Source organism: Andrena cerasifolii, chromosome 1, assembly GCF_050908995.1.
Source record: "Andrena cerasifolii isolate SP2316 chromosome 1, iyAndCera1_principal, whole genome shotgun sequence".
Lineage (NCBI taxonomy): Eukaryota > Metazoa > Arthropoda > Insecta > Hymenoptera > Andrenidae > Andrena > Andrena cerasifolii.
The window spans coordinates 30,593,132-30,618,055 of record NC_135118.1 but is presented as its reverse complement, the minus strand read 5'-3'; the positions used below and the strand labels follow the sequence as shown (position 1 = coordinate 30,618,055).

General features: G+C 43.9%; 2 protein-coding genes across 2 annotated transcripts in view; both read left to right on the top strand.

Annotated features, from left to right (window-relative positions):
- Positions 1 to 24,924, top strand: part of LOC143375522 (uncharacterized) — a 464,206-nt gene that overhangs the window by 81,925 nt on the left and 357,357 nt on the right. The window lies entirely within an intron of this gene.
- LOC143375208 (pickpocket protein 19-like) lies at positions 1,034 to 13,564 on the top strand. Its single transcript, XM_076824099.1, has 7 exons — positions 1,034 to 2,051; positions 2,835 to 3,093; positions 4,966 to 5,253; positions 10,550 to 10,819; positions 11,186 to 11,239; positions 11,322 to 11,543; positions 12,684 to 13,564. The coding sequence occupies exons 1-7, from the start codon at positions 1,794 to 1,796 to the stop codon at positions 12,953 to 12,955; spliced, it is 1,623 nt and encodes a 540-aa protein (XP_076680214.1). The 5' UTR covers positions 1,034 to 1,793; the 3' UTR covers positions 12,956 to 13,564.

The following is a 24,924-nucleotide window of genomic DNA, read 5'->3' as shown; positions in this document are numbered from 1 at the left end:
TGATTTCGACCCGCGAGCGAAACGGCTAGAGCTTCTTCGCGGGGCGACAAAGCCCGCCGCGGGCTGCTCCGACGAGGTCGACATCGATCTTCCACCGGGAACGAATTAACGCGCGGCGGCGACGGATTAATCGCCCGGACGCTGGCAAATTCGAGAGCCCGCGGAGGATCGATGAATCCGGAGACACCGGCGGCACGATTTTTCACTCGGACACGATGGGTGCTGCGCCGACGAATGCCTGTGTTTACTGTCGGCTCCTGTTTCGATCACCGCTCCAAGAGGCGTCGAATAACAATCGTGATCCTCGGCCAGACCGCGTCTCGCGTTTCATAAAACGAGGAACTGTTTTGTTTGTAGATGGCCGATGGTGTTTGATTGGAGGACATTGCGTGGGAGCGGAGGTGGTGGCAGTGATGGAATTGTTTGGAAGGAAGGTGATGCTTGCGCGGGTGGCGAATGCGGGATTATTTCTGCTCTCTGTCGGTTACGGACTGTTTGTTTCTGGGGAGTGGAAAGTAAATGGAGGGACGGAATAATAGTAGCACGTACCAAATTGTAAGGGTAAAAACATAGCCAGCGGGGTTAGATCGCGCTGTAGCTGACTATAATAGCCTGATTAGTCAGCTGCTTCTCTGTGTGATGTCGCACTTGTTGTACTTGCTTTGTTCTGTCATTGTCAGTCAGCTGAATAGTCTGCTACACCGCGATTTAAACCTCCTAGCTTTGTTTCTACCTTGAACCTTTAAGCCTCGTTCAGATGTCAAGTTACTGGACCATTAAGTAACTTGAAACTACTTTACCGATGCGAACCTGTAATTCATTTGACTTGAAATATCCTTTTAAGTATTTTTTTTAAGTTCCAAGTGAAGTAAAGAGTCCTTCAACTTTTACTTGCCTTGAAATACAGCTTGAATAGTGTGAACGTATGTACAAGTGTGAAACTGAAGTCACTTTGACGCCATTTTGGATATCTGCTTGCTTCAAGTAGTCTTAAAAGTAACATGAATGCAACTAACACTACTGAACACAAACTTGAAGTCGAGCAACTTGACTAATGAGAACGAGGCTTAATGCTTTGATGCTACGTGTTCTGTTATACCTCCAGTCTAGTTCATTATCATCCCCTTCATTTGTATCATTGTTTCTCTTTGGGCATGCGCATTGGAGACCTGCCTATTGCTTGGTATACCCACATGTATCTACTTGGAATACCGAAGATGAATGCCTATAATTTGAATTCTACATTAGCTCCCGCAACTCCACAAACTTTCACACTGCTCAAAACAGAATACCACCTTTATATTATCTCAAACCCTATGACTATACTCTTTCCCTTTAAAATACAAGAATTCCATTTGCTGATCTCTCTTTACCAGTCACACCAACGCTCGCGGACATCAGCCGAAAGCTCCTTTCCGCGCAGCACAATCACGAGCTGGTCCCGAAAAGCCGTATCCGCTGCCACAATGGCGGCTTGAACTCCACTCGAGCGCTACCCTGCGTGTTCCAGCAAAAGTCGTCGGTGGACAGCGGAAAAGAGAGACATCCTCTTCGCTTCAGAAGTCAAGGGCTCCGAGCGCAAGTTCGATAATAATTATCCACCGAGTTCTCAGAAAAAAAGCCGAGGCACCTATCCGCTCTGCGCGTCCGGTGAACAAAGCTGCCGCCGCCGGTTCGAGCCACGGACGCGGCAGAGGAATCCCTGAAGTTCGCCGAAGCGGGCTGGAAATTTGAATGATAAAAGGGGAAGATAGAGGACCGCGGGCGTGCCGTCTTTACCAAAGTTCACGAGGATGCTTGCGAAGAGACCGCTCAGCGGGAAGATGCTCGCGGGAATCAAGCGGAATCCCTCGAGGAACCGGAAGATCCAGCGATTCGAGACGCTGGTCGCAATCGTCCAACGCTACTGCACCGACGCCACTTTGCACGGGCTCAGATACGCCGCGGACCCGCGCTTGCACCCGATCGAGAGGTGCCTCTGGTTGCTGGTCTTCGTCGTCCATTTCGTCGTCGCGGTCCGTGTCATCGTCTACCTCACCATCAACCTGCAGGTAACCTATTTGCTCCTCCTCACGTGCACCGTGCGAAAGCTTTGCTTAACCCTCAGCCGGAGCTGCCGGGTCTTTTTGAACCCAACCGTAGCCTCGCCGAGTGTAATAATAGCGAGGAAAGCTGTAGGAATCGAAGAATTACTTCTCTCCTAATGAGCAAGGGTTTCCGCTGTTAGGAGCTCGAGAACATGTTCGCAGAGTATTACGCTGAAATCTACATAGTCGGTGAAATTATGGAATTTCAAGCAGACAGTGCGCGACACTCCTTTGTTGCATGGGTGGATAGACAATAGTCCCCGCGGGATGTTGAATTCTATTATGTTCTCCGGATAATCCCCTTTTCTCTACTGAAATGTAGGTGGCTAAATACGTTACTACTTACCGCACTCGAAGAAATTCGCGGAGCGTCGCCTGTCGCTCGAGGTTCGCGGCACGAAAATTAGGGAGCACCGGCAGAAAAATCGAGCACGGCAGATCGATCGCGGTGATTCGTTAGCCACCGGGCAATCTGGTGTCTCGACATAGCGTTAATTGACGAATCGCCGAATGGACCATTAAAGAATAAAAAGCCGCGCCGCGCGGGTTGAGCGTGCGCGGGTGGCCATTTCCGCGCGCAAACACGATTTGTTATTCAATTACAGGTTCCAGCGGTGGATTATTTATTTAGAATATTCATTTGCTGGGGGAGGCGACGGGGAGCGCGGAATAATGGAAGATTTGAATATTCAGGGATCGAAATCCGGTTAACTAATGCTCGATACGCGCTCGTTGATTCGCTTTCAGGAAGCTCCGACGTCCATCGGCATCGACTCGATGAATTACCGAATTTCCGGCGTACCCTTCCCGAGCGTCACCATCTGCCCGAACGATCGGGTCGACTGGGACAAGGCTGTCGAATTAGAGAAGCGGATTTTTCCCAATTCCACCGATCAGCGGACGCTCGACACCTTTCGCGATGTCCTTACGAAACTCTCGGTTCTCAGCTTCGGCGAGTTCCATCGGCTGGATTTCTTGAAGCACCGTCGACTGGATGGCCTGATGGGTGAGTATATTGTCTGAGGGAACTGTCCTTGTAGAAACACTTCTCTAAGTGCTAGTGAAGGAACGTCCACTAGGCGTTGTCGTGATTTGATTTACAGAGGGTTTTTCTTATTTGTGTGTCTTCCTATTATAATTCTATTCCCCTGGAAATTCGTTCACTCTCTACCCTCCTCTGGTCACCCTACCTCGACTGTCAAACGTGCTGCCTGCTCCTTCATTCTGGGTCACTTTCCTTAACTTTTTATACCCCTTACACTTTTTATACTTCTTAGACTTCTTATACTTTTTATAGGTTTTATACTTTTTATACTTTTTTTTATTCATTTTGTCGTAGATTCTTCCGTATACCCTTTAGTTTTCAGTCTATCCTCTATAGGGTTATGTTTCAAACCTGCCGAAATGTTAAACCTCGTCCATTCATCCCTTATTTAATTACTCGTTAATTTGTGATGTAATTATATTGTTATTATTACCACTTTATGTGGAAAGTTCGTAACGAAATTGGAGGAAACTTCAAAGGTCATATTTTCGTACAGAAGTAGCACTTTATTTAATGAGTCACTGTTTGTCAGAAGTTCATAGTAAACAGTCGACTTCGGATCCCAGCAAATACGTTGTAGAACCTTCTTCAGTTGCAATCCCTCATCTGTCGAAAACAATATTATTATTATTATTATTATTATTATTATTATTATTATTATACATGTAGCTACTTTGTCTTTAGACCTCCTGTTTCCTCATGGAACTACACAAAGCATTACCTACATATAACTTTTCTTTGACACTAAAATAATTAAATTAATTTCGAAAATTTTAATTTAATACTTATATTGCAAATGTTTGGATTTCAATTATTGTATTAAAAATAATTTAAATTAAATTTGTTTTAGTATTTATTTAGAATAAATTTATATTTTTATATTAATGGTACTGTGAAAAATTCATTTTTGATATCATCAAGTAAATTATTCTTTAACCTTTTGTATCAGAGTTTATTAAATAAATAATACAGATTATATTAATCTCGAAATTAAAAGAGTTAAACATGAATTATTTTTTATGTAGTGATTTATATAATGTAACGTAATGTATTGCAATGTAATGTAATATAATTCATATAGAACACCCCAAGAAGGCCCCAAGAACACTCTCAATTCTTATATTCTAATGTCTAGGTACCAATTCATATTTTACCGCCTGGATACATCGTTCCTAGGAAAACACCACTCTCCTTCCCTGACCATCGATCCAACAGCCGATCCCAAATAGCGATTCTTCTCACCAGAAGTCACCGAACAGTCCACCAACTGTTAGAAGCTTAAGGAGAAGGCCAGGATCCTCTCGCGATCCTCGACCCGGCGCGATGGACGGCTATAGAGGTCGCTCGCGTTTAAACTTGTTGCGAACTTTAAAGCGGGCTTAACGATTTCGCGCGGTGACCCCGTAATTCAGCGAAATTAAAAGGTCCCGCTCTAAGCATTACTGCTCCGAGAGGCAAGGGACGGTTCCTCGAGGGTTTTTATTTGCGCCCCGCGCATTTGCATAAAACGCGCCCAGCCAGCCAACCCTGGAGCCCTTATTAAACGTTTTTCAGCCGTCGACGCGTAATCGTTGCTGAAACTGCCGTGTCCCCTCCCCTCCGTGCGCGGGAGAATTAAAATTTCACGTTCGTTCGACGAATTGTGGGGGCTGCAGCGATTGAAAAGCGAGACGGGGTGGCCGCGATCGCGTCGCTCCACCGCGGGAATAATAAAAATCCTCGTCGAACGTCGGCTGCTCCCCCATTTCCATAACCAGATTCCGGCGCGTCTTTCCGCGGCGTATCGTTCGAGGAGCTCCCGCGGGATCTCATCCTGTCTCTCGCTGCTGGCAGACTTGAACGTGACGGACGCGCTGCTGCGCGTCACGCCCAGCTGCGAGCAACTGCTATCCGATTGCTGGTGGCGGAGCATGAGGCGCGATTGCTGCGAGATATTCGAGCTGCACAAGACGGAGTACGGCTTCTGTTACTCCTTCAACTCTCAGATGGCGGAGGCGGCCGCCCGCCGGAAGTATCGCAGGCACAGCGAGAAACGACCCCGCAGAGCCACCAGCTATGGCGCCTGGAGCGGCGTCAGGGTCACCGCGAGACTGTCGAATGTCACTAAGCCGCCATATTCCGGTGAGTGGAGTGGTATCTGGTCGGTAATCTTGATTCGTGGTGGTTGTGGTGTTAGGCTCTTAAGTCAGCTTTTGAAAGGTGTGTACCTACCTATGATTTTTCTTTGTTTTATAGTCGAAGACTTTGCAAGACGGGGGTATTAACTTTTGGGAAATTAATAAAAATAGTGATGACATATTTAATTTTTTTTGGATATATATTTAAAGTATTTTAACCACTTAAAATCTAGGTATTAATACAGCATTTAGCCCTATTACACCGTGCAACAAATTTGGACTTTTTTCCGGACTTGTAACATTCAATAGCCGTTTCTTAGAAGTTTTCGGGCCCTGAAAAATCACCCTCAGTTATTGAGAAAATCAATTTTGAAAAAAAAACTGCAAATTTTCAACTTTGAGCATCTTTTGTGTCGAAAAAATAATAGTTATTCGGTTGCTTGTTACGTCATATTATTCTATGAACCCTCTTGAATACAACGATATAAGTTATTAGTGCATTATCAACATTTAAATATGTTTAAACAACGATCAAAGGGAAAAGAACACCCGAAATGCACACATTTTTGCAGATATCTTTAAAATTATTTATAAAATTAAGGGTCTAGGAGAAAATCTGACTACTCCATGCGATGCAGCAGACATTTTTCCTTCGGAAAGCATCAACGGAAGTGGTAAATCACATTTTGTTTTCAATACAGAAGCGAAAGAGTTTGGTAAAACGTGCGGCGGCGACAGGGATAGTCAACGGCGGCGACAGGGATAGTCAACGGCGGCGCGCGATCCACTGGCGCTCAGCGTAACAATCGGCGCCGCACGTTTTGCCAAACTGTTTCGTTTCTGTATTGAAAACAAAGCGTAACTTACCACTTCTGTTGATGCTTTCCGGAGGAAAAATGTCTGCTGCATCGTGCGGGATGGTCAGATTTTGTTCCAGACTCTTAGTTTTGGAAATAAATTGAAAGACATCTGCAAAAATTGCTGCATTTCGGGTGTCATTTTCCCTTTAATCGTTGTTTAAACATATTTAAATGTTTATAATGCAATAATAACTTATACCGTTGTATTCGGAGGGTTCATAGAATAATTTGAACGTAACTAACAATCGAATAACTATTACCGTTTCGACACCAAAGATGCTCAAAGTTGAAAATTTAGTTTTTTTTTTCAAAATCGATTTTCTCAAAAACTGAGGGTGATGGCGACAAATGGGTTGCGGATTCGTTTTTAGGGCCCGAAAACTTATAAGAAACATCTATTGAATGTTACAAGTCCAGATGGCTGTTGTACTGTGTTATTAAGCAAAAATATACTTTCTCTATGGCAGGGTAAATTTTTAGAATTTGGAGCTGCCTCCTTTTTGCGCGAAATTGTATAAAAATGCACTTATCTCGGTATTAGTACATGGAGGCATATGAGAAAACATCAATCGACGCAATTTTAGAAGAATTATAGTGAAATATGTATACTAAATCATGAAATAGTCTCAAGGCATTGATTTTTCACATTCAGTTACTTTTTTTTGTTACATTCAATGCTACCCATAACCCAATTCGAGCAAAGCATAGAGCTGCCACCTTTTTGCAGCAGAGTCTGCAATTATTCTTACTTTGTTATTCTTATTTGGCGATGTTTGAAACTACACTGCGTTCCATATAAGAGCGTACCAACGGCCCTACCGATTTGCGACCCGTCTGCGCAGCTCCCACGGATCTGACACACGCGATTGGTCGTAGCACTTTCGCGATTGGTCGTAGCACTTTCCCTACCGGTTTACCACCAATCAACAGTGCATCCCTGCGCGAAACGAGTACGCTCTAATGTGGAACGCAGTGCATACGGTTTCCGGACACTGTAAACTACCATGTCGTTAACATAAATACCACTGGCACGTCAATGTTCAAAGTTAAATTACAACAATAACCATAAGACTACAGAGTTCCATTTGCCCAGGTGCAGAGCCCGTCTATTATTGGTTGAGAAGAAGTTCATCAAAATACATATCTCCCCGGCCAAAAGAAATGTCGGTGAAGGCTTGGGGAGCAGCGCGAGGGAAGCCGCGATAATATAGCCGCGCGGGGCCATTTAATTTTATGTCCACGGGCCTGCGAAGTGACTCTCCGCCTCGCATCTTGGCGGTTATTTGAGGCCCTTGAAAAATTCCCGGCGACGCGGGACCGCGCGCACCGGGGGGAACAACGCTGACAAACGAACCGTGTTCTCTGGACGAATAGCGTCCCGCGGAAGCGACGTTGTTTAACGCAGATTTACCCGCCTGTAAATAACCTGTCCTCCTCCTTCCCGCTTTACCTTCTACTCGCGTTTCACGCGCCGTCTACCCCACGTACACAATTCCGCGTATCTCGTTACCTCTAATGCCAGAAACGTCCTAATTAAATTTCAAATCGAGAGCAGAAGCCTGCGGAGGCGGGAATGCGCGAAATGAAACGCGATAACACGGGGCGAGAAATAATTTCGAAAAATGGTACGCCCGCTGTAAACACCGCGCCCGTAACCGTCGCGCGATATCGCGCCGGTTGCTCCCAATTCCTCCGACAAAATTCCATTTTTCGGCGATAACGCGCGACCCTTCCCCCGCCCCTCCCGGAAACAATATCCAAATTGTGCACGAACGTGATAAAAATTGCGATTTTGTTGCATCGCTGCAGCTGCCCCTCCCGCCGACGCTCCTCCCCCACCGGCGCCCTCCCCGCCGGAAGATACGAAGCATGGAAAATACGGAAATCCAATTAAGCAAGTAAGCCGAAAAACAATTCTCGAATACAGGGCAGAATTTAATCCGGCGGATGCGTTCGCCGCGCGCGCGTCATAACGCGCGAATGGAATTGATCAAGGCATTAAAGCCACGTGAATCGGGGCGGCCGGGGCCGATAGAAAAGTGGAAAACGCCCGGTGCCCTCTTCCTGTCGTTCTAGCGCGATTAAAATTAGCCGGGGAATTGTCCACGGCTCGATCGGGGCTCCGGTAATCGGGGGATGTCCGGCGGCGGAGCGTGTGCGGGGTATAAAAACAGTAATGGTTACGGGTTTCGTGGATGAATCCACGAGTCTGCAGTGGGAGTGGCTCGGAGAGGATTCTGTTCAATTAGCAGATGAAAAGTTGAAAAGGAAGTAGATGTTGGAAGTGAACCGTTTTCCTGTAGAAGCGTGTTAAAGTTCTGGCCAGTTAGGTCGCGCGGAGAGGCTCCTGTGGGCGTAGCGCTGCCCCCACTATGACTCTGGTTACGTAGGGGGGACTAAGCAGCGCTTAGTATTGGGCTAGACTCCAATCTTTAATTACTCGAAGACTAGTTGTCGTCGATACATAGTTCCTTTTGCATTTTCATACTCCAGTTACGGAGCACCGTGCAGCGGTTCTAGCACCTCCATTTTTTTTAAAAAAAATAAAGAAATTTTTTTATAATCTTCAAGACGTGTATAATAATGTAAGATTTTAATCATCTCATTTAAAGAGAATTTATTAAATTATAATTGCAAAAAATATAGGTATATAAGGAATATTGGTTTGATGTACAGAACTTTAAGTCGTAAGCCACGCTCTATCCAATTCACTCTTTTCACAATATGCACGATTTTCACTAGGATTCTTAACGACTGTCTTCAACGGTTGTTCTCGCAGAACTGCCACGGTTCGCACCGGTTTGCGTCGGTTTGGGCCAGTTCGGCGTACGTGCCGGTTGCCAGCCTGAGCGCGCGACTTTTGAACTCTCTTAGAACACACTCATTCCTAAAATAAATGACAATAATCAGATTTTCAATTGAGTTCATTATTTAACAGAATCAAATCGCTATGATTTTCATGCGTCCAAGGTGCCTTCCCCCTCCTTAAGTGTAACACGTAGACAAAAAGGGGGCCTCTTGAAATCGTGGGCATTACCATTTTTACCACCCGCGAAGGCACAAATTTACCATTTGGCAGATCATTTGAAATTCGGATTGTGAGAATAATCTTTGGGAAAGTGCTAAAGAGACTCCGAATAAATTGCACAGTGACTCAGTGATCGATGTTTTGGCTGCCGATCGTGGTAATCAGATTCCACAACAGAGCTGAACGGCATAAACGACCCCAAAACGGTCGTCAGATCGTAAAATCACGAATCCAATCGACGTTATCGCGACTCCGCGGAGGAGGACATCAGCCTCTCAACTGATAGATCGATAAGGGAGCCCGGCTTTTTAGCGGGGATCGTAAGTTCGGGGGAAGGAATCGCGAGAGAACACGACGATCCCCCGTGCGAAGGAAATTGTCGGGATTCGAAGGTAGTTTTACGGGAGTTGAGCGGAAACGATGGCTATACTTGGCCGAGTCGATAACCATTCAGTCATCAAAGCGGTAACTTCGGGGTCACGTGACCCGCCGCAGCAAATTCCGAGCAATTTAACTGCCTGCTCGCCGGGAAATTCGAGCGACCGTCTCGGAACTCCTGCTACCGTCGCAGGATCCACGGGACGCGAGTCCTTTCGAGCATGTTTCGGTAACAGCTTTCGTTGCTCCAGCTTATGGGGCAATATGCGTGTACCTGCAAATCGGGGTCAATCGATTTTCCAATTTGCAGTGAACACTTCCTATCCCAGTAAAATTATAAACAGATCATTTCTGGGCGATGAGAACCAAAACATGGAATTTTCGAATTTAGTTTCTTTGTCCAACAAGGGAACACCGCGAACCTGTATTCACTGATTGGAACGCAACTTTGTGGGTTTATAGAGTGACTCAAGACAAGAAGAACCGTATCCATTAGTCCCCAATCGTCCATTAAGGGTGTAAAAGCTAACCTCAAAGTCAAATAGGCACTCCCACTTTTTCGCGTGTAACTCCTAAAGTGTAAGAGACAGAAAAAAAATTTCAAACAAAAGTTTAATGATGCACCATGTGCTGCAAACTTGCGTTAACAACATTTTGGGAAAAGTTTTTTTCGTTATTTATTTTTTTTATTTTTTTTCAAAAAAATTTCTCAACGCAAGGTTGCCGCACTTATTGTACCGTTAAACTTTTGATTAAAATTTGTTTCTTTGTCTCTTGTACTTTAGGAGTTATACGCGAAAAAGTGGGAGTGCCTATTTGACTTTGAGGTTAGTTTTTAAAGGAATAGCTACCTTATGCGTCTCATTATATTGGATTCCTCGGAACTAGCGATTTAACAAGTGTTCGCGTAATATAATAGGTTCTCTAGAAGGCCCATAACTCTTCTCTAACTGTACTACAGAGAAGTAAATTATTTATTTAAGAGATTTGGCTGTGGGAGGCACATTACGTTGTTTTTCTCTGAGATTTTTCAGAAGAAACAGACGGTGTCCTGTTCATGGTGGAGGATCCACGGGTCTGGCCGAAGAACGGGCGCGTGATACCGACGAATTCGCTGACCACGGTGTCCTTTGAGTGCATCTCCGGATTCGCCACGCAATCCATTCTCGATCTGGATGCGGAGAGAGCGCCTTGCAGGCACAGCGCCGGCAGGACGTATACTCAAGAGACATGCATATCACTCTGCAAAAGGGAATATGTCATCAAACACTGCGGCTGCAATCCTTCGTTCCTATTCCCTTCGAGTACGATATCTGCGGGCATATTGTTAAGGCAGCTTGAAACCTTTGAGGTTAATCGTATGGGACTGAAGAGAGCTCATTGTCTATTCAGTGAAATCGCAACATGTCGGGTGTATTACGTCATGAGGGTGGGTGGTACATTCAGCGACAACGATTTTAACGTATACTCGGAGATTCAATTAGTCTTGGGATCCCTTATTCAGAACAAGTTTGGCTTTTTCTTTGACATGCCTGCATTCTGTAGTTACATAAATTAACTAGCTATTCCGTAGTAGACGTGGCTTCTAAGATTCTTAATGCATGTTTACTTCTACATCTATTCCTGACATGGAAACAGATGATGAGTAATAATTTGGTTCTTTTGTTCAGATTCCCATCGTAACTGCAACCTCAGCGATTTCCTCTGCCTCATTGATCACAACGGTATGAATGCTGAAGCTTCATCGTGTTTGCGAATCTTGTGACAATTATTATGAAGCTTTAATAACCTCGCGACAAATGTCAGATCTGTATAAGGAGAACGTGATCACTGGTGAGAAAGAACCGATCGACAAGGACGCCATGATATGCGACTGCCCGCCAGAATGCGACTACCACTTCTATATGCCGCACTTGGCCGCGGTACGGACTTACCAATCTCAGGACATCACGTTGGACGTACATTTTTCCAGCCGGACCAACTTCCGCTTCAAAACGGATCTGGTCTTCACGCACCTGAATTATCTAGGTAAATAATTGAATTGAAGCAAATAAATGGCATTAGTGCACGGAAAAAGTTCCACAGTGTGAATTCTGTGGGATTAGGAACGAGTAGATTATAAATTTAGCGGGACATCTAGTTGGCTGCTGGGCCTTTCTCCTCATCCCTTCCTCTTGACTCCTGCCACAATTCTCACTATTGCTCGGTATACCTTTACTTTCACTATCATCTGTCAAATTAAACGCGAACTTAACTCTTTACAATGTGGAATAATGCGCGTAACACATACTATACATATAATTAGTTTGCCTATTTCACTCTTAAGCAGGGCCGAATTAAGATATTTTGGGGCCCGGGGCTATCTATCCTTCGGGGACCGCATTGGTTGAAAAGAGGGGAGGGAGGGATGTAAAAGTTTTTTGTACTAAAATATACAATAAAATATGTAAATCTTCAAAAATTGAAACTTATTCTGAATAAAATTAAATAATATTATAACGAATTATAATATTTTTATTATTATTATTATTATTACAAATAAATATTTTACAAATAATTTAAAATAAATAATTTACAAATAATTTAAAATAAATAATTTACAAATAATTTAAAAAAATAATTTACAATTCATTTACAAATAAATAATTTACAATTCATTTACAAATAAATAATTTACAATTCATTTACAAATAAATAATTTTAAAGGACAAACATCCAAAAGATATTTTGAAATAAATTTGTAGTGCGAATTCTATTTATTTCAAAACGGAAGCAGTAAATAAAATTTCATTCAATTATTTTTTTACATTAATGGCAGGCTTAGAAGGGAGGATCCCCTATCTTTGATCCACCCTAGCTTCTAGGTAACTCCCACATCCCAACAGTACCAGAAAGATACCCTAACCTATATAGCGAGTTCCAGTAGAAGAAGGAGAAGAAAGAAAGTAAATCGAGCATCCTTGAAACTCGCAACTAAATCTTAATCGACACCACGAGGAGTCCAGCTCCACTTAAGATCGGCTAATCGGGGAATTCCATCGTTTTCCCGTTATCCCCGTCTAGTGAATTCGCACACGGGTCCGCGCATATTTTTATTGGATTAACGTATTAACGAGCGTAGGAAGTTGGGCAGCGAACACGGCTGAGCACGGGGAATCTCTTTTGCAGTGTCTTTCGGCGGCATAATCGGCTTATTTCTCGGGGGCTCGTTACTCAGCATGTTCGAGCTGATTTATTACCTGATGGTGGTCCTGTTTTCCTACGTTCGCGCGCGCTGCGCGTCCACCGTGACGGCGGCGCGTACCGGAAGCCGCCTGGCGGTGCCACCGACGTTCCGCGCGGCGGCCATTCAGGATTACGGCCCTGTAAAACCGAGATCGAGGAGGAGCCCGATTTTAGTGAATTACACTCCCGTGAAATCGAATTTCAACAGATACTGAGCTAACCGACGCGCAGTGCCGGATTTTTAACGGCCACTCCGCGGAATCGCGATTACCGTTATCCACAATTTATCGGCGGAGTCGAAAGAGGGAAAGAAGATGGGGGGAGCCGCATCGATTTCGCGTAACAATCACGCTTTTTTTTACTGCAAATAGGAGCTCCCTACCGGATAGACGGTAATCGCGCCGCGAAACACCGTCGTCGATAGTTATCGGTAATCGTTGTACAGCGACGCCTACTAGAATATGTAAACGCGCGGAAGCACCGTTTATCCATGTAAACTCCATTCGCTTCAATCGTCACTGACAAATGTTTGTAGGCACGAGTGTATGCATGTGAATGGGTGTAGAAAACTTAATGCGTCAAAGACATGTTTGTCACTGAAGATAACCATGGTTATTCTCATTGAAATTGTTCGTAGATTTTTTTTGCACTTAGGTAGTAGTGCACTGGATTAAGAATTGTCAATTGTCATAACGTGCTGGATAAATCTAAGGCTGTGTGATTTTTGTCCTACTCTTTTTAACCACCTACACTGTTCTAATGAATAAAGTTTTATACATATAAGAATATTGATAATATATACAGTAGGTATCAGAAGTCCTTGAACTCTGAGTTTTATAATTTATTGTGATTCGGCGGTTGAATTAATGCATTCAAGAAAATAGTGGACACTTTCGGCATCTACTGGGAAAGAGCCCAGGAGCCAAGATTATCAGGTATACTTAGGTAGGTATCATAGTTTCCTTTTTACTGTCTTTCATGTTCCATTACCCCGCAATAAATTATTAAACTCAGAGTCCGGGGATTTTTTATGCATACTGTATAACGTTGTTCTATCACTCCTTACCACGATGGGGAACTTAGTGCTTCCCTCATGATAATGTCTTTGCCTGGCAGATGTCACTACAGTAGTTATACAGGAAAGAATAAAGGAAAGGTGAATACAGGCAGGGCCGGTTTTAAGGTAGGACGACCGCCCGGGGCGCCAAATCTGTAGGGACGCCGTTACATGCGTTCATTCATTTATATCCGTTTGGATTCGTTAAGCAGAAAGCTGCTAATTGATTCCCGTGCCCTTGGAGGGGAGCCACGATAATCTGGCCCGGGATGCCAATATGCTAATTCCGGCCCTGAATATAGAACGAGTAACAGAAGTAAGTTGAATTCCACAAACTTGACCCTTGGAATGAAATGTACCTTATTTTTTATTACAAGATTACTAGAGGCTTGGTGATTGACAACATGCTACCCTAACCTCAAAAATTTTATTCGTATATACATATTGTAGGAATATTGCGCTTCTGTCTGACAGATAAACGTTTAGCCGTTTACTATTTATGAACCGCGACTGTGAAGAAGGGTTAAGCACGGGTAAAGAAGGGGCTGTGATCGAAAGAAAGAAAAAAGCCCCTTCCCGCGAACGCTTATCTCTTCAGGCGGGTTGTCGCGCGTGCGAGATTTATCCAACGTGAAAGGGAGATACTCCGCAGAGGCATCTTTTTTCAGCTGGCTTTAAAACCATCAGCTGGGGCTTAACCTAAACTTCCATTCAGGCGTCCCTCCCAGGAGAAGCTTCTGTGACATCAGCGGAAGCATCGTAATGTTTCGTGCTTGATCTTTCAGGCACGATCAATCCTGCTTCCTCTCTAATTTATTCCTCCACCGATACTGACTTACTTTTACTTGAGCCTCGAGTCTAGCTTTCGAATCGGTGCTGATTTCTTTTTGGGAGGCTTTAAGCTTACCCGAGGCAAAAGGGGGCTTGTGAAAGGTTTCTTTTGAATGTTGGTGCGTCGCGTGGCATTCGCTTTGAATATGGGAGATAGTTTTTAAGTAAATCGCAGATACGTAGAATAAGTACGCAGTAAGGGAATTTCAGAGATAATCCACTTTTTCTCTGTCAGCTTCAATTTTTCACGTTCCCTTCATTATCATTTCAAAGGAAAATCAGCTAACAATAAGCTTGCAAAAGTTGGCTGGAACACGAGGTAATGCTTCCAGATATTAACACCAGAAGGTTAGGCAAAGTTTAAATGAACATAAAGTAAAAGGCAACTAATTCCTTCTGCATCGGCTCGATTTTCCCCTGCTTAACATAAAGTAACACTTCCTTAACTGCTAGATAACGAGATATTCGCGAAAAACAGTTGTTTTTTTTCAAACCTCTGTAAAATTTTTAGCTACAGTCGGATCGATGAGGACTTTTTACATATTGTTTAAAACGACCAAATAAAGGCCCATACCAAAATTTAATTTGGCAGGAATTATTTATAAATTTATTTCAACTGTAAATAATATATCTCATTCAATTTTTTACAGTTGTATATATCTTGATGCAGTGGCATCAATGACAAAATTGTAACTATAAATACAGATCTTTATACTTCACATTTATGTCATGCATTCGGAAATTTCCAATCCTACAACGTTAATAATTTCTTAGAAATATAGAAAATGAAATTCAAATTTTTCGGCTGTAAAAGCTTATATCTTGAAAATAGTAAACATTTTATTCGAGCAAGTTAGACTAAATCGGTATGAATTTTGATAAAGAATCGCTCCTGCCTTTATTCATGTATCGTTATAAAACACTCTGTTTAAAACTTCTGTTTAATTGTGGATAATCTTATCTAAAGGAATTAATCCGGCCAAGTGGATGAACATAGTTGAATTCGAATCATCCCGCCTTCTAAAAATCGGTTTCCTATATTCCCAAACATGGCGGCCATTGTCCGATCCCTTACTAGGCCCGGTATTCTCAGTCGCTACTTATTCTTAAGCAAATGCTTAAGCATTCGGCATCCTTTACTAGCTACTACGTTAGTAGAGGATGCCGCATGCTTAAGCATTTGCTTAAGAATAAGTAGTGACTGAGAATGCCGCTCTAGAGGATCCCTAATGCCTATGTGACAACAACGCCTCTCGCGGCGGCCAGAGGAACTACCAAGTAATCGTCTCAACACGCCGCTGCGTGTCGCGCAGCGTGCCGCTCGCGTGCTAGCACACGCGAAACACCTGCCTATTACCGCGTGGTCCAATCCCACGATAATTCGCGACACGTGACCCCGAGTCAGCGGATTATTTAAGATCTACGCACACATATCAGTTCCGCGACGATTCCCCTATTTTGCAATGGAGCAGTTTACACTTGTACGTGTCAGTTACTCACGCTGAAACAAAGAGACCATTCGCACTAACCCGTCGCGGAATTGATACATGTGCATAGACCTTTAAAGGCGCGTTCCCACGACGCGAATACTCGCCCTGCCACGCGCCGTGGGATCGCACCTTAAGAGTTCTCGCCGCGAGGCGGAGGGGGAGCAAAAATACCGTCACAGGGATCGTTATCGAAAGTAATTCGACGGATATTCCCGTCGCAGCGCGGGGAAGAAAGCATCCCCCTTCATCCCCGAACTACTCAAGAGGTACGTGAAGGGTTTAGATAACAGCACGCCCGAGAGTTACTCCAAACTTTCCCACCTCCTTCCAGAGTCGGCCTCCGTGGCTCTTTCTCCTACCCTTTTCCATCCTCATCTCGACAATCCCCTGCTCTTCTCGCCCCTCTGGCCTCGCCCCGTCCTCACCTTTCACCCTCGTCAGCCGCCTTTCCAGACGCAGCCGCCAACTTTCCAGCGACAGTTTGACAAAATGCAGATTTCCTTCGTTTCCCTGACAACGATCGGTTTTTCTGCTTACTCCCAACCCCTCTCCACCCTCCTCTCGCCGTGACCCCGCGTTTCACGCGCGACGTGCATGCTTAAGCTTCTCCTTATTTCCGTCCGCGTAGCGCGGGCAGGATGCACGCCGGGAAAAGGCTTCTCGCAGTCGACTTTGGGCGGTATTCTCAGTCGCCACTTGTTCTTAAGCAAATGCTTAAGCATTCGGCATCCTTTAATAGCTACTAGGTTAGTAGAGGGTGCCGCATGCTTAAGCATTTGCTTAAGAATAAGTAGAGATTGAGAATACGGCCCATTGGGTCTCTTCACCACCTCGTTGCAGTTGCAAACAGCTTCCGCCGGCTGGCACCGGCGCGTACACCCGCGATAGTGCGTTCCAACGCCGCGTGGATCAGCCTGTCCGCGTGACTGACACTTTTATCTTGACCGAGGAGCTCGCATCAACTGGGATTCAACTCGTAGACCATCCTGAAGCTCTTCTGCGTTATCGCTGACTGCTACTATGTACTTCGAGGCGGAGTTCTTTTCTACCTTTCTGTATTAGGTGTTCCATGTTCCCTGTTTTTACAGAGTTGGGCATGCTGTATTGGGCTTGACATCGAATCTGTTTTAGGTAGAGGAGTGGGACTCGAAGGAGTATGATTGCTCCTCGTGAGGTTAATTGTGTACTGATCGAGTTGGGTCGCTCCTTCTTGGTGGAAAAGAAATTTAACGGAGTTGCCCATCTTTAGGACGTTATAGGCCGAGGGAAGGTTGCTTTCAAGGTTGACGGCGCTGCAAGGTCACCCCATCGGATTATTCGCACCTTTCAATATTCATGTAAGGAGTATTACGAGAGCGGTGACTTCCGACTGCGCGATTATCTAAATCCTGCTCTTCCACGGCAATTCAGGGAAGACGGTAAAAGCCTGCTCCTCCTCGGTCGCGGAGCGAAGGGGAGCATCGTTCGTATTACTCCCGATAAGGGTCCTCGCGATGGTATCTTTGCTTCTCGTTCTCCACGACAACACGATTATCCGGGTCGTCTGGAGGAAGTTATTCCTCGGTATCGGTCCAATATCACGCGAATGGATGTTCCCTCTCCTCCCTCACTGGTCATCCAAACCCATTTCTTTTTCCTTCATCGAGCTCATGTTCCTTTCGATATCGCAATTCATGAATTCGGCAATGCTCACGTCCAAAATACGACTATTACCTAACCCAAACCTTCATAGAAAGCTTCAGTTTCTCAATCGTCAGATTACGCTACGCGCATGCATAGGTTATGTTATAAGTCCCTAGGCTTAGCGTACAAACATGTGTCTTTCAATATCCTTTAAACTTAGAATTGGTATTCTTCCTCAGACAATTTCTTGCTAATTGTAAGGTGACTTTTAATTCATACCCCTGCCATTGTTTACTACTAACAATACCCTTTCCTTGAGGAGGTTAGGAAGTCGATACTCAACAGTAGCTCCCACCTTCCTTCGCGATAAATTTAATCTGTTCTTTCGCTGGCAGCGCGATTGTTCTTCGTCTGTTTATTTTATAGAGAGGAAGGACGGCGGCGGGGCGTGCTGGGGAGCCATGATGGGGAAGAAGTATCGTTTGCCCCGCCGCTTTGTCGGTAATGCCGAAATGGGGCAGGGTGGTACTCGTATTGGATCTCTTCCAAGTGACTTTAAAGTTCTTTTCTCTGGAAAAATTGGAAACATCCAGGGGCGGCGCGGAGCACGGCGGATATCTGCTCGAAGCGCGGCCCTTGAAGTTCGATCTCGTCAGAAAATTGGAGGCGGCCGCATTGACGTACGACGCACAGCAGCTTCCGTTCCCCTCAGGTCACCTTTCTCTAACAATCAAAACCGCATTCACCAGCGCGGCGCGCTTTATGCGGATTTCTTCGCCAAACAGATTTAAACTTCCCGAATGCGAGACGGTCGTTCGCTCAGTATGGACAACGCTGGAAAATTAAAACTATATGCTTCCAGATGTGGGGAAGATAGCGCCATTGAAATAATTTTTCTTGCTATTTATTATTTATTACTCCCACCTCTGAAGTTGTCAGCTCGCAAGATGATCTCTATTAGGTTAGAGACATATTTACCTTTTACGTAGGGGAGACCGGGGTAAACTCAGCCCGAAAAAGTTTGAAGTCGAATAAAATTATTCCCTTTCAATAAAAATGCGTGGAAATAGATTTATAATATAATTTCAGCATTACTGTTGATAAATGACGAATAGCAATACTTAAAAAAAACTTAGAGTAGTTTAAAATTCAACTTGAAAGAAATGATGCAAATAAGAACTTTAATTAAGGATATAGGTAAATATTAACCACTTGCGCTGGAATGACATATTTAGCACGGCAGCTTCTGGCTTTTTTGCATCGTGGTTGTCAAAAACTGTGACAGATTTTTCATTTTTTTGAGGTTAGTTTCTGTTTCACCACGCCGTGTGGTTTTCTAGCCAGCTGACAGGTTAGGATATTGCGCACATCACTTGCGCATCGGTTCTTAGCAGCCATTTGCAGCTCAATTTACCGCGGTCACTTTACCCCGAATATGTACTCAGTGGAAAATTAATTATTTAATAATGTTAGGATTAATGTTTTGCAAACGCGTGTACGTGTATGTTTATAAGCTTGTTTTAAACACGCAGAAAAAAATTGGAGTTAAAATAACACATTTATGACTCATTTATCCGAAAATCTAAATGGCAAAGAAAACCAATCGGAAGTCTCCAAAAATTAATTTCTAATTTTTTAAATGAATTTACATTTTCCGATATCTGAATGTGTATAATTATCATTCTTATATTACATACATTTATTACGCCACCAAAATTTGTAAATATATTCTATTGTTAAATTAAGGAAGCTCATTTTACCCCGAGGTTCACTTTACCCCGGTCTCCCCTACCTTAATCATCCCCACGAACTGAAATCTCAGAATCTCTGAAAGTTTCAAATTCTTTTGAATTTTCGAGTCGCCGAACGTCCCTTGTTAGTTAGAACACGTGTCTTCCTACATCCTAGCTACGTTTTCCAATATCCCGACTCTTCGACCTTGAAGGCCAACTGTGTTGGAAGATCGAGATCCGTTCCCCTCGATTCTTATGCCGTTGGAGTTTGAAATGCAGACGGAGCAGGCGCCAAATGAAACGAATCTTATACGTTTGCGCTCCGGTGTTGTCCTTCCGAGGATCCGGGGCTCTTGACTCCGAGCCAGGAAACGCCTTACTACGAATGTCACCGCATTCAACGGCCCTCCGTCCCGACGTCGATAAACTCTCGGTTCGATTTGAAAATTGCGGGACCGCGGTAGCAACCGGCAGCGTATGGTTTCTTTATCATCCCGGAGTTTCTTCCGCGGGCCTGTCAGAACGGAACGAGCGCCGATTCGAGCAGACAGCCTCTCCTTTTCCGGCTCCGCGAAGTTTCTTTGCCACTCCGTTTGCCTGCAACGCTGCCTCGATTTCCAGTCGTCAAACATCCTCTACTTTTTATATTTCGTTACGCGGGATAAAAGTCGGAGGGCCATTGTAACACAGTTTCTACATTTGCGCGGCTCCAAGTTCCAGCGGAACACTTTTCTGGTAACGTTCATCCAATAACTACGGACCAGACAATGTTTCCGGCTCCCCGAGTAAATATTAACGCGAAATTCACTCTGGTTAGTCTGAATTTTCTGGGAATAGTCTATCGAAAGTCGATAATGGCCGTAGCACATGTGAAATATTTCCATTTTGAAATAAACTTTTCCATATTTTCACTCTTGTGAAAATAACTTGAACGAAGGTCTGTATTAATCCTCCATCAAGTCTATACTAAGTCTACTTCAATCTCGAGAACATTTTACTTAGGTGTAGGTTATGTAACTAACCATACCACTGGCCACAGTCCACAAGAAAACAACCACAAACTGCGCTCCAAGGTACCATTTAACAAAAATTAACAGTTTACAGCCTTTACATTCAAGCAGAGCCAGCCAGCCACCCGTCTTGGGTTTCCCTAGGAATGGCAAAAAATTTCCTAGCCCCATCTGTGGAGCAGAAATTGCTGAAAAAGGTTTTACTAAAGGCATTGGCAGTTTAAAAGGCGTGGGTCGCGATTTGTTGCAGGTAAATCTCCTTGAAACGCAATATCTTGCTCGTTGTTTGCAAGACGTACGACTTTCCGGATCAGGCGACGTGTATTGCACGCGCGCGCGCGCGCGCACCGGCCTAGTAACCTACGCTGGCGCATGCGCGCACGCTCGGGGGAGCGCATAACTCTCAATTTGCACGTCGCCGACGAGCGCGTACCGATATTACGTCCCGGCTATCGATACGAGACGCCAGAACCGCCTTAAATATAAAATGCTGCACGTACCAAAGCGGGCTATGCTTCACGTGCTTCTTCGGGCGAACCGATTCGCGCGTCCTCTCGTTTCTCGACGTATTGATACGGAATACAGGCCTCGAGGAAATCGTCGGTAGGTTTGCGCGCGCGGTAGCCGGTGAGCAGAGGCATCGAAGAAGCAGTATCAGCGCCATGAATTTTTATTTGGGGATCGTAGGGAGTAGGACTGCTTTCTTATTGCGCTTTGGTTAACTGGTGGTTGCTTTTCTATTTTGCAGGTGATTGGTAGGATTTTTTTGTTGTAAAATCTTGGGGTTCTTGAAGTTAGGCTTCTAATTATCCACCAGTTTTCGCTTGGAAGAAGATTAATTCTCTTCTAGGTAGTTCGTGAAGGGCCACAGCGCCTAGAGGGCAGCGCTGATTTAACAATGGAGGTGCGAGGTTCCTCGGAACGATGTACTTGTTTGAATTTTTATTACTTGGGAGTATTTTCTCGCTGAATATGAATTCCTTCGTTGTACGAGACAGCTTCTCCCCTATCGATGAATATTTAGAGGCTCTAGTCGGTTGTGGAGATGAATGGAAGAAGGGATCAAGGATTTATCTTATCACGTTCTCTTAGATTGATGCCTCGTGTACCCTAGGGACACTTACCACTCGGCTTTTTGTAATAATACCACCACTACCTGACTATAATCAAAACTGATTCGTTGGAACGAAGTATTCGCTTCGAAAGAAGATGCTACAGACTCCCCATGTGCAGGCAGCCTTGCACACTCTCGGCGCGGAGGGTCTGAACACGCGTCTTTGTGGTTCGCAGGGTACTCGACGCGAGATTCGGTACTTAAAATGTAAGACGTTCGGCTAACAATCATATTCGACGTGGCTGCTCGTCGAAACTCTCGGAGTTTTAAGTTCCAGAAGCCGCGGAAGTCGCCTTTGTTCCAGCCTTTGTTCCATTGCAAGCCTCCTTCCTCGACGGATTTCAGAACTTTGAGAAATATCCCAGGCAACGACCTGGAAAATTCAATCGTCGCGATCGCGTCTGCTTCGCGCGGAGAACGCGTCACTTTATCCCACGGATAATGCAGTTTTTCCCGGGATTGCGCAACAGAACAATAAAACGGAACGGAATGTACACCTATCTACTCGGAGCTACTAGGCGATGGAGATTTCCTTTCAGTTTTGCATCCGGGCTCGATCGGCGAAAGTCGAGGGTTTTATTTAATTTAAGGATTTAAAGTGGAAAAACATTCTCATCCCCACGAAGGATATCAATTCAATGGAACAACTCTTGGAATTTCTAAAGTCTATCAAATTGTATAATAAGTTATGAATTCAGTTATTCTTCTTCCACTATTAATCCACATAAGTGGTTGATGTGACCTAAATAAAATACCGGGGAAAAGCATTCCCAGATGTTCTCGGATTTTTATGAGACTCTGCAGAATTGCAGAATAGTGAAAATTATTTGACACGTATTTTTTGCTATCGGCAATCATCCGTGTTCATGGGATGAAAAAAGTCCCCAAATTCAAAATATATTTTCTGAAATTGTCTAAAAACTGAGCAGGGGGCGGGATTCGTTCTTAAAAAGCTCATACTGAAAAAAAATTATCCCACCACTAATAGTTCTGAAGATATTCCAGAAAATATGTTTTCAGCCCCAACTTTAGGGGCTCTTTTCACCCCTTTAAAATGGACGATTGCCGATATAAAAAAATACGTGTAAAATATTTTTCACTATTCTGCAAATCTGCGGAGTCTTATCAAAATCGGTGTGTGCGGTTTCGATATGTTTCATTTTTAGTATGAAGGTCACTCGCTTAATAAAAGGGTAGTTTAAGAAAAGATGGATTGGTCTGGGAAACCTGTGGATCTATTCTAAATGGGCAAAGCCTGAATAAAGCCTAAATTTTGGAGGAACACAAAAGTGGAAAAAAGTGCTGCGTTGCTAGAGGGATGGTCCGCTACGTATTCTATGTCAACTTCGACGTTCATCTCTGACGAATGTCGCGAGCAACGGAAAGAGACAATGTCACGTACTTGCCCAAGACGACAGGCGTCTCTTCGATTCTGCTTGCGACGAGAGTAAATTTCCAGAACGGAGTTATCTAATTTTATTGTGAACGTATGAAATCCATTATTTCCTCCGAAATCTAAACAAAATCGGAATATTTAACTTGTTCAATGTTGAACTGTTGAAAATGTACAACCAGTAGCGCACTCAGGATTTAATCTTAGGGGGAGCCAAATTGATTTTAATGCAAATTCAATAAAATTCATTAGGTGACTATAAAAATTTATTTAAAGAATAAAATTTAGTTTTCTTTTCTATTTATCTAATCCTCTCCCCTTTCCTTTTTCTATGAGGTGTGACTGGGTCCTTAACCACCCCCTCCGCGCTCTGGATGTGCCACTGTGTACAGCGATGTGTGTTTATTTATTTCCAAACTAGATAGTGTTGTACTGTATTTAATAACTCGTATTATTATAAATAAATTAGAAATTTAAAATTTTCAACAGTGGATCAGAATCTCCCCACATATTTTTGCGACCTATTCTGTTGAATCTCGTTCAATTTCTCTAACCTCGAATATTAGAACTCGCTAGAAATTCAATAAACTGAAACGACGTTAAACTGCCATTTACACCGCTGCAGCTTTCAATTCAAAACTAAGGACGTACATTAAACACAAAGATCTGAAAGAAAAAAAACCGTGTTTCCCATGAGCGTGGAGCTGCCCTCGATTTAATTCCGTCCCCGATCGAGTCGATCGTAAGAAAAAAAAGGGGAACGTAAAGGAACGTGGAGTGTTTCACGAAATCATCGTCGTCCTTAGAGCGAATGGCCGCTCGTAGAGACGGCAATCTCGTCCTCACTTAAACGGCTTTCGAGAAGGGGGAACCGGATACGATTAATAGCGCGGAGCTGGTCACGATTAAGATCCAGCGAGCCCGTCGAGCTTGAATTTCACTATCGATCGGGGATAACTGCTTCCGTTTCTCGTCGGTTCGTTACGCGGCCCGCGAACTCTTTGTTATTCCCTCGGACGCGCCTCGTCTGCGAGATTCCTGTCGAGAGACACGCCAGTGCTCGGCTCACGAGTCGTCGGAACAATCTAATTCTCGTCATTCGCACGCTAACTGTACAGGGTGGATCGGTGGAGATCTGACTCAGAAATTATATGGAGTAGGGGTTTTCGTGGAGAGGGTGAGCATAGCAACTTAACGTTGAGGGGTGGTTTTACCCCCAAATATGAAATTGGGCAAAATAAAAGGACACGTATTTCTTATTTTGCGGTTCCCTAAAACATATCCAAGAACCAAAGCAATCGGAGGCGGACACAACTTTTTTTATAAATTTTGAGGGGTAGTTTCACCCCTTAAATATGGAAACGAGCCAAAATAAAATAGCACTTATATGTTATTTTTCGTTTCACTAAAGCATATAAAAAAAACAAAGCAATCTGAGGCAGCACCAGAAAATTGAATAACCTTGAGGGGTGATTTAACCCCCTAAACATGCAAATTGGTCAAAATAAAAAAAACAGGGATTTGTTATTTTTCGATTCTCTAAAACATATCCAAAAACCATAGCAATCGGAGGCGGTCACCACTTCTTTTTATAAATTTTGAGGGGTAGTTTCACCCCTTAAATATGCAAACGAGCCAAAATAAAAATGCACTTATTTGTTATTTTTCGCTTCACTAAAGCATATAAAAAAAACCAAAGCAATCTGAGGCAGCACCAGAAAATTGAGTAACCTTGAGGGGTGATTTAACCCCCTAAATTTGTAAATTGGTCAAAATAAAAAAACACGGATTTATTATTTTTCTATTCTCTAAAACATATCCAAAAACCATAGCAATCGGAGGCGGATACCTGAAAACCTCTCCCAGTTAGTAATATGATTGATTACAGTAACAATAAGTCGAATTGCGTAGAGCTTCAAACTCCTTGAAATAA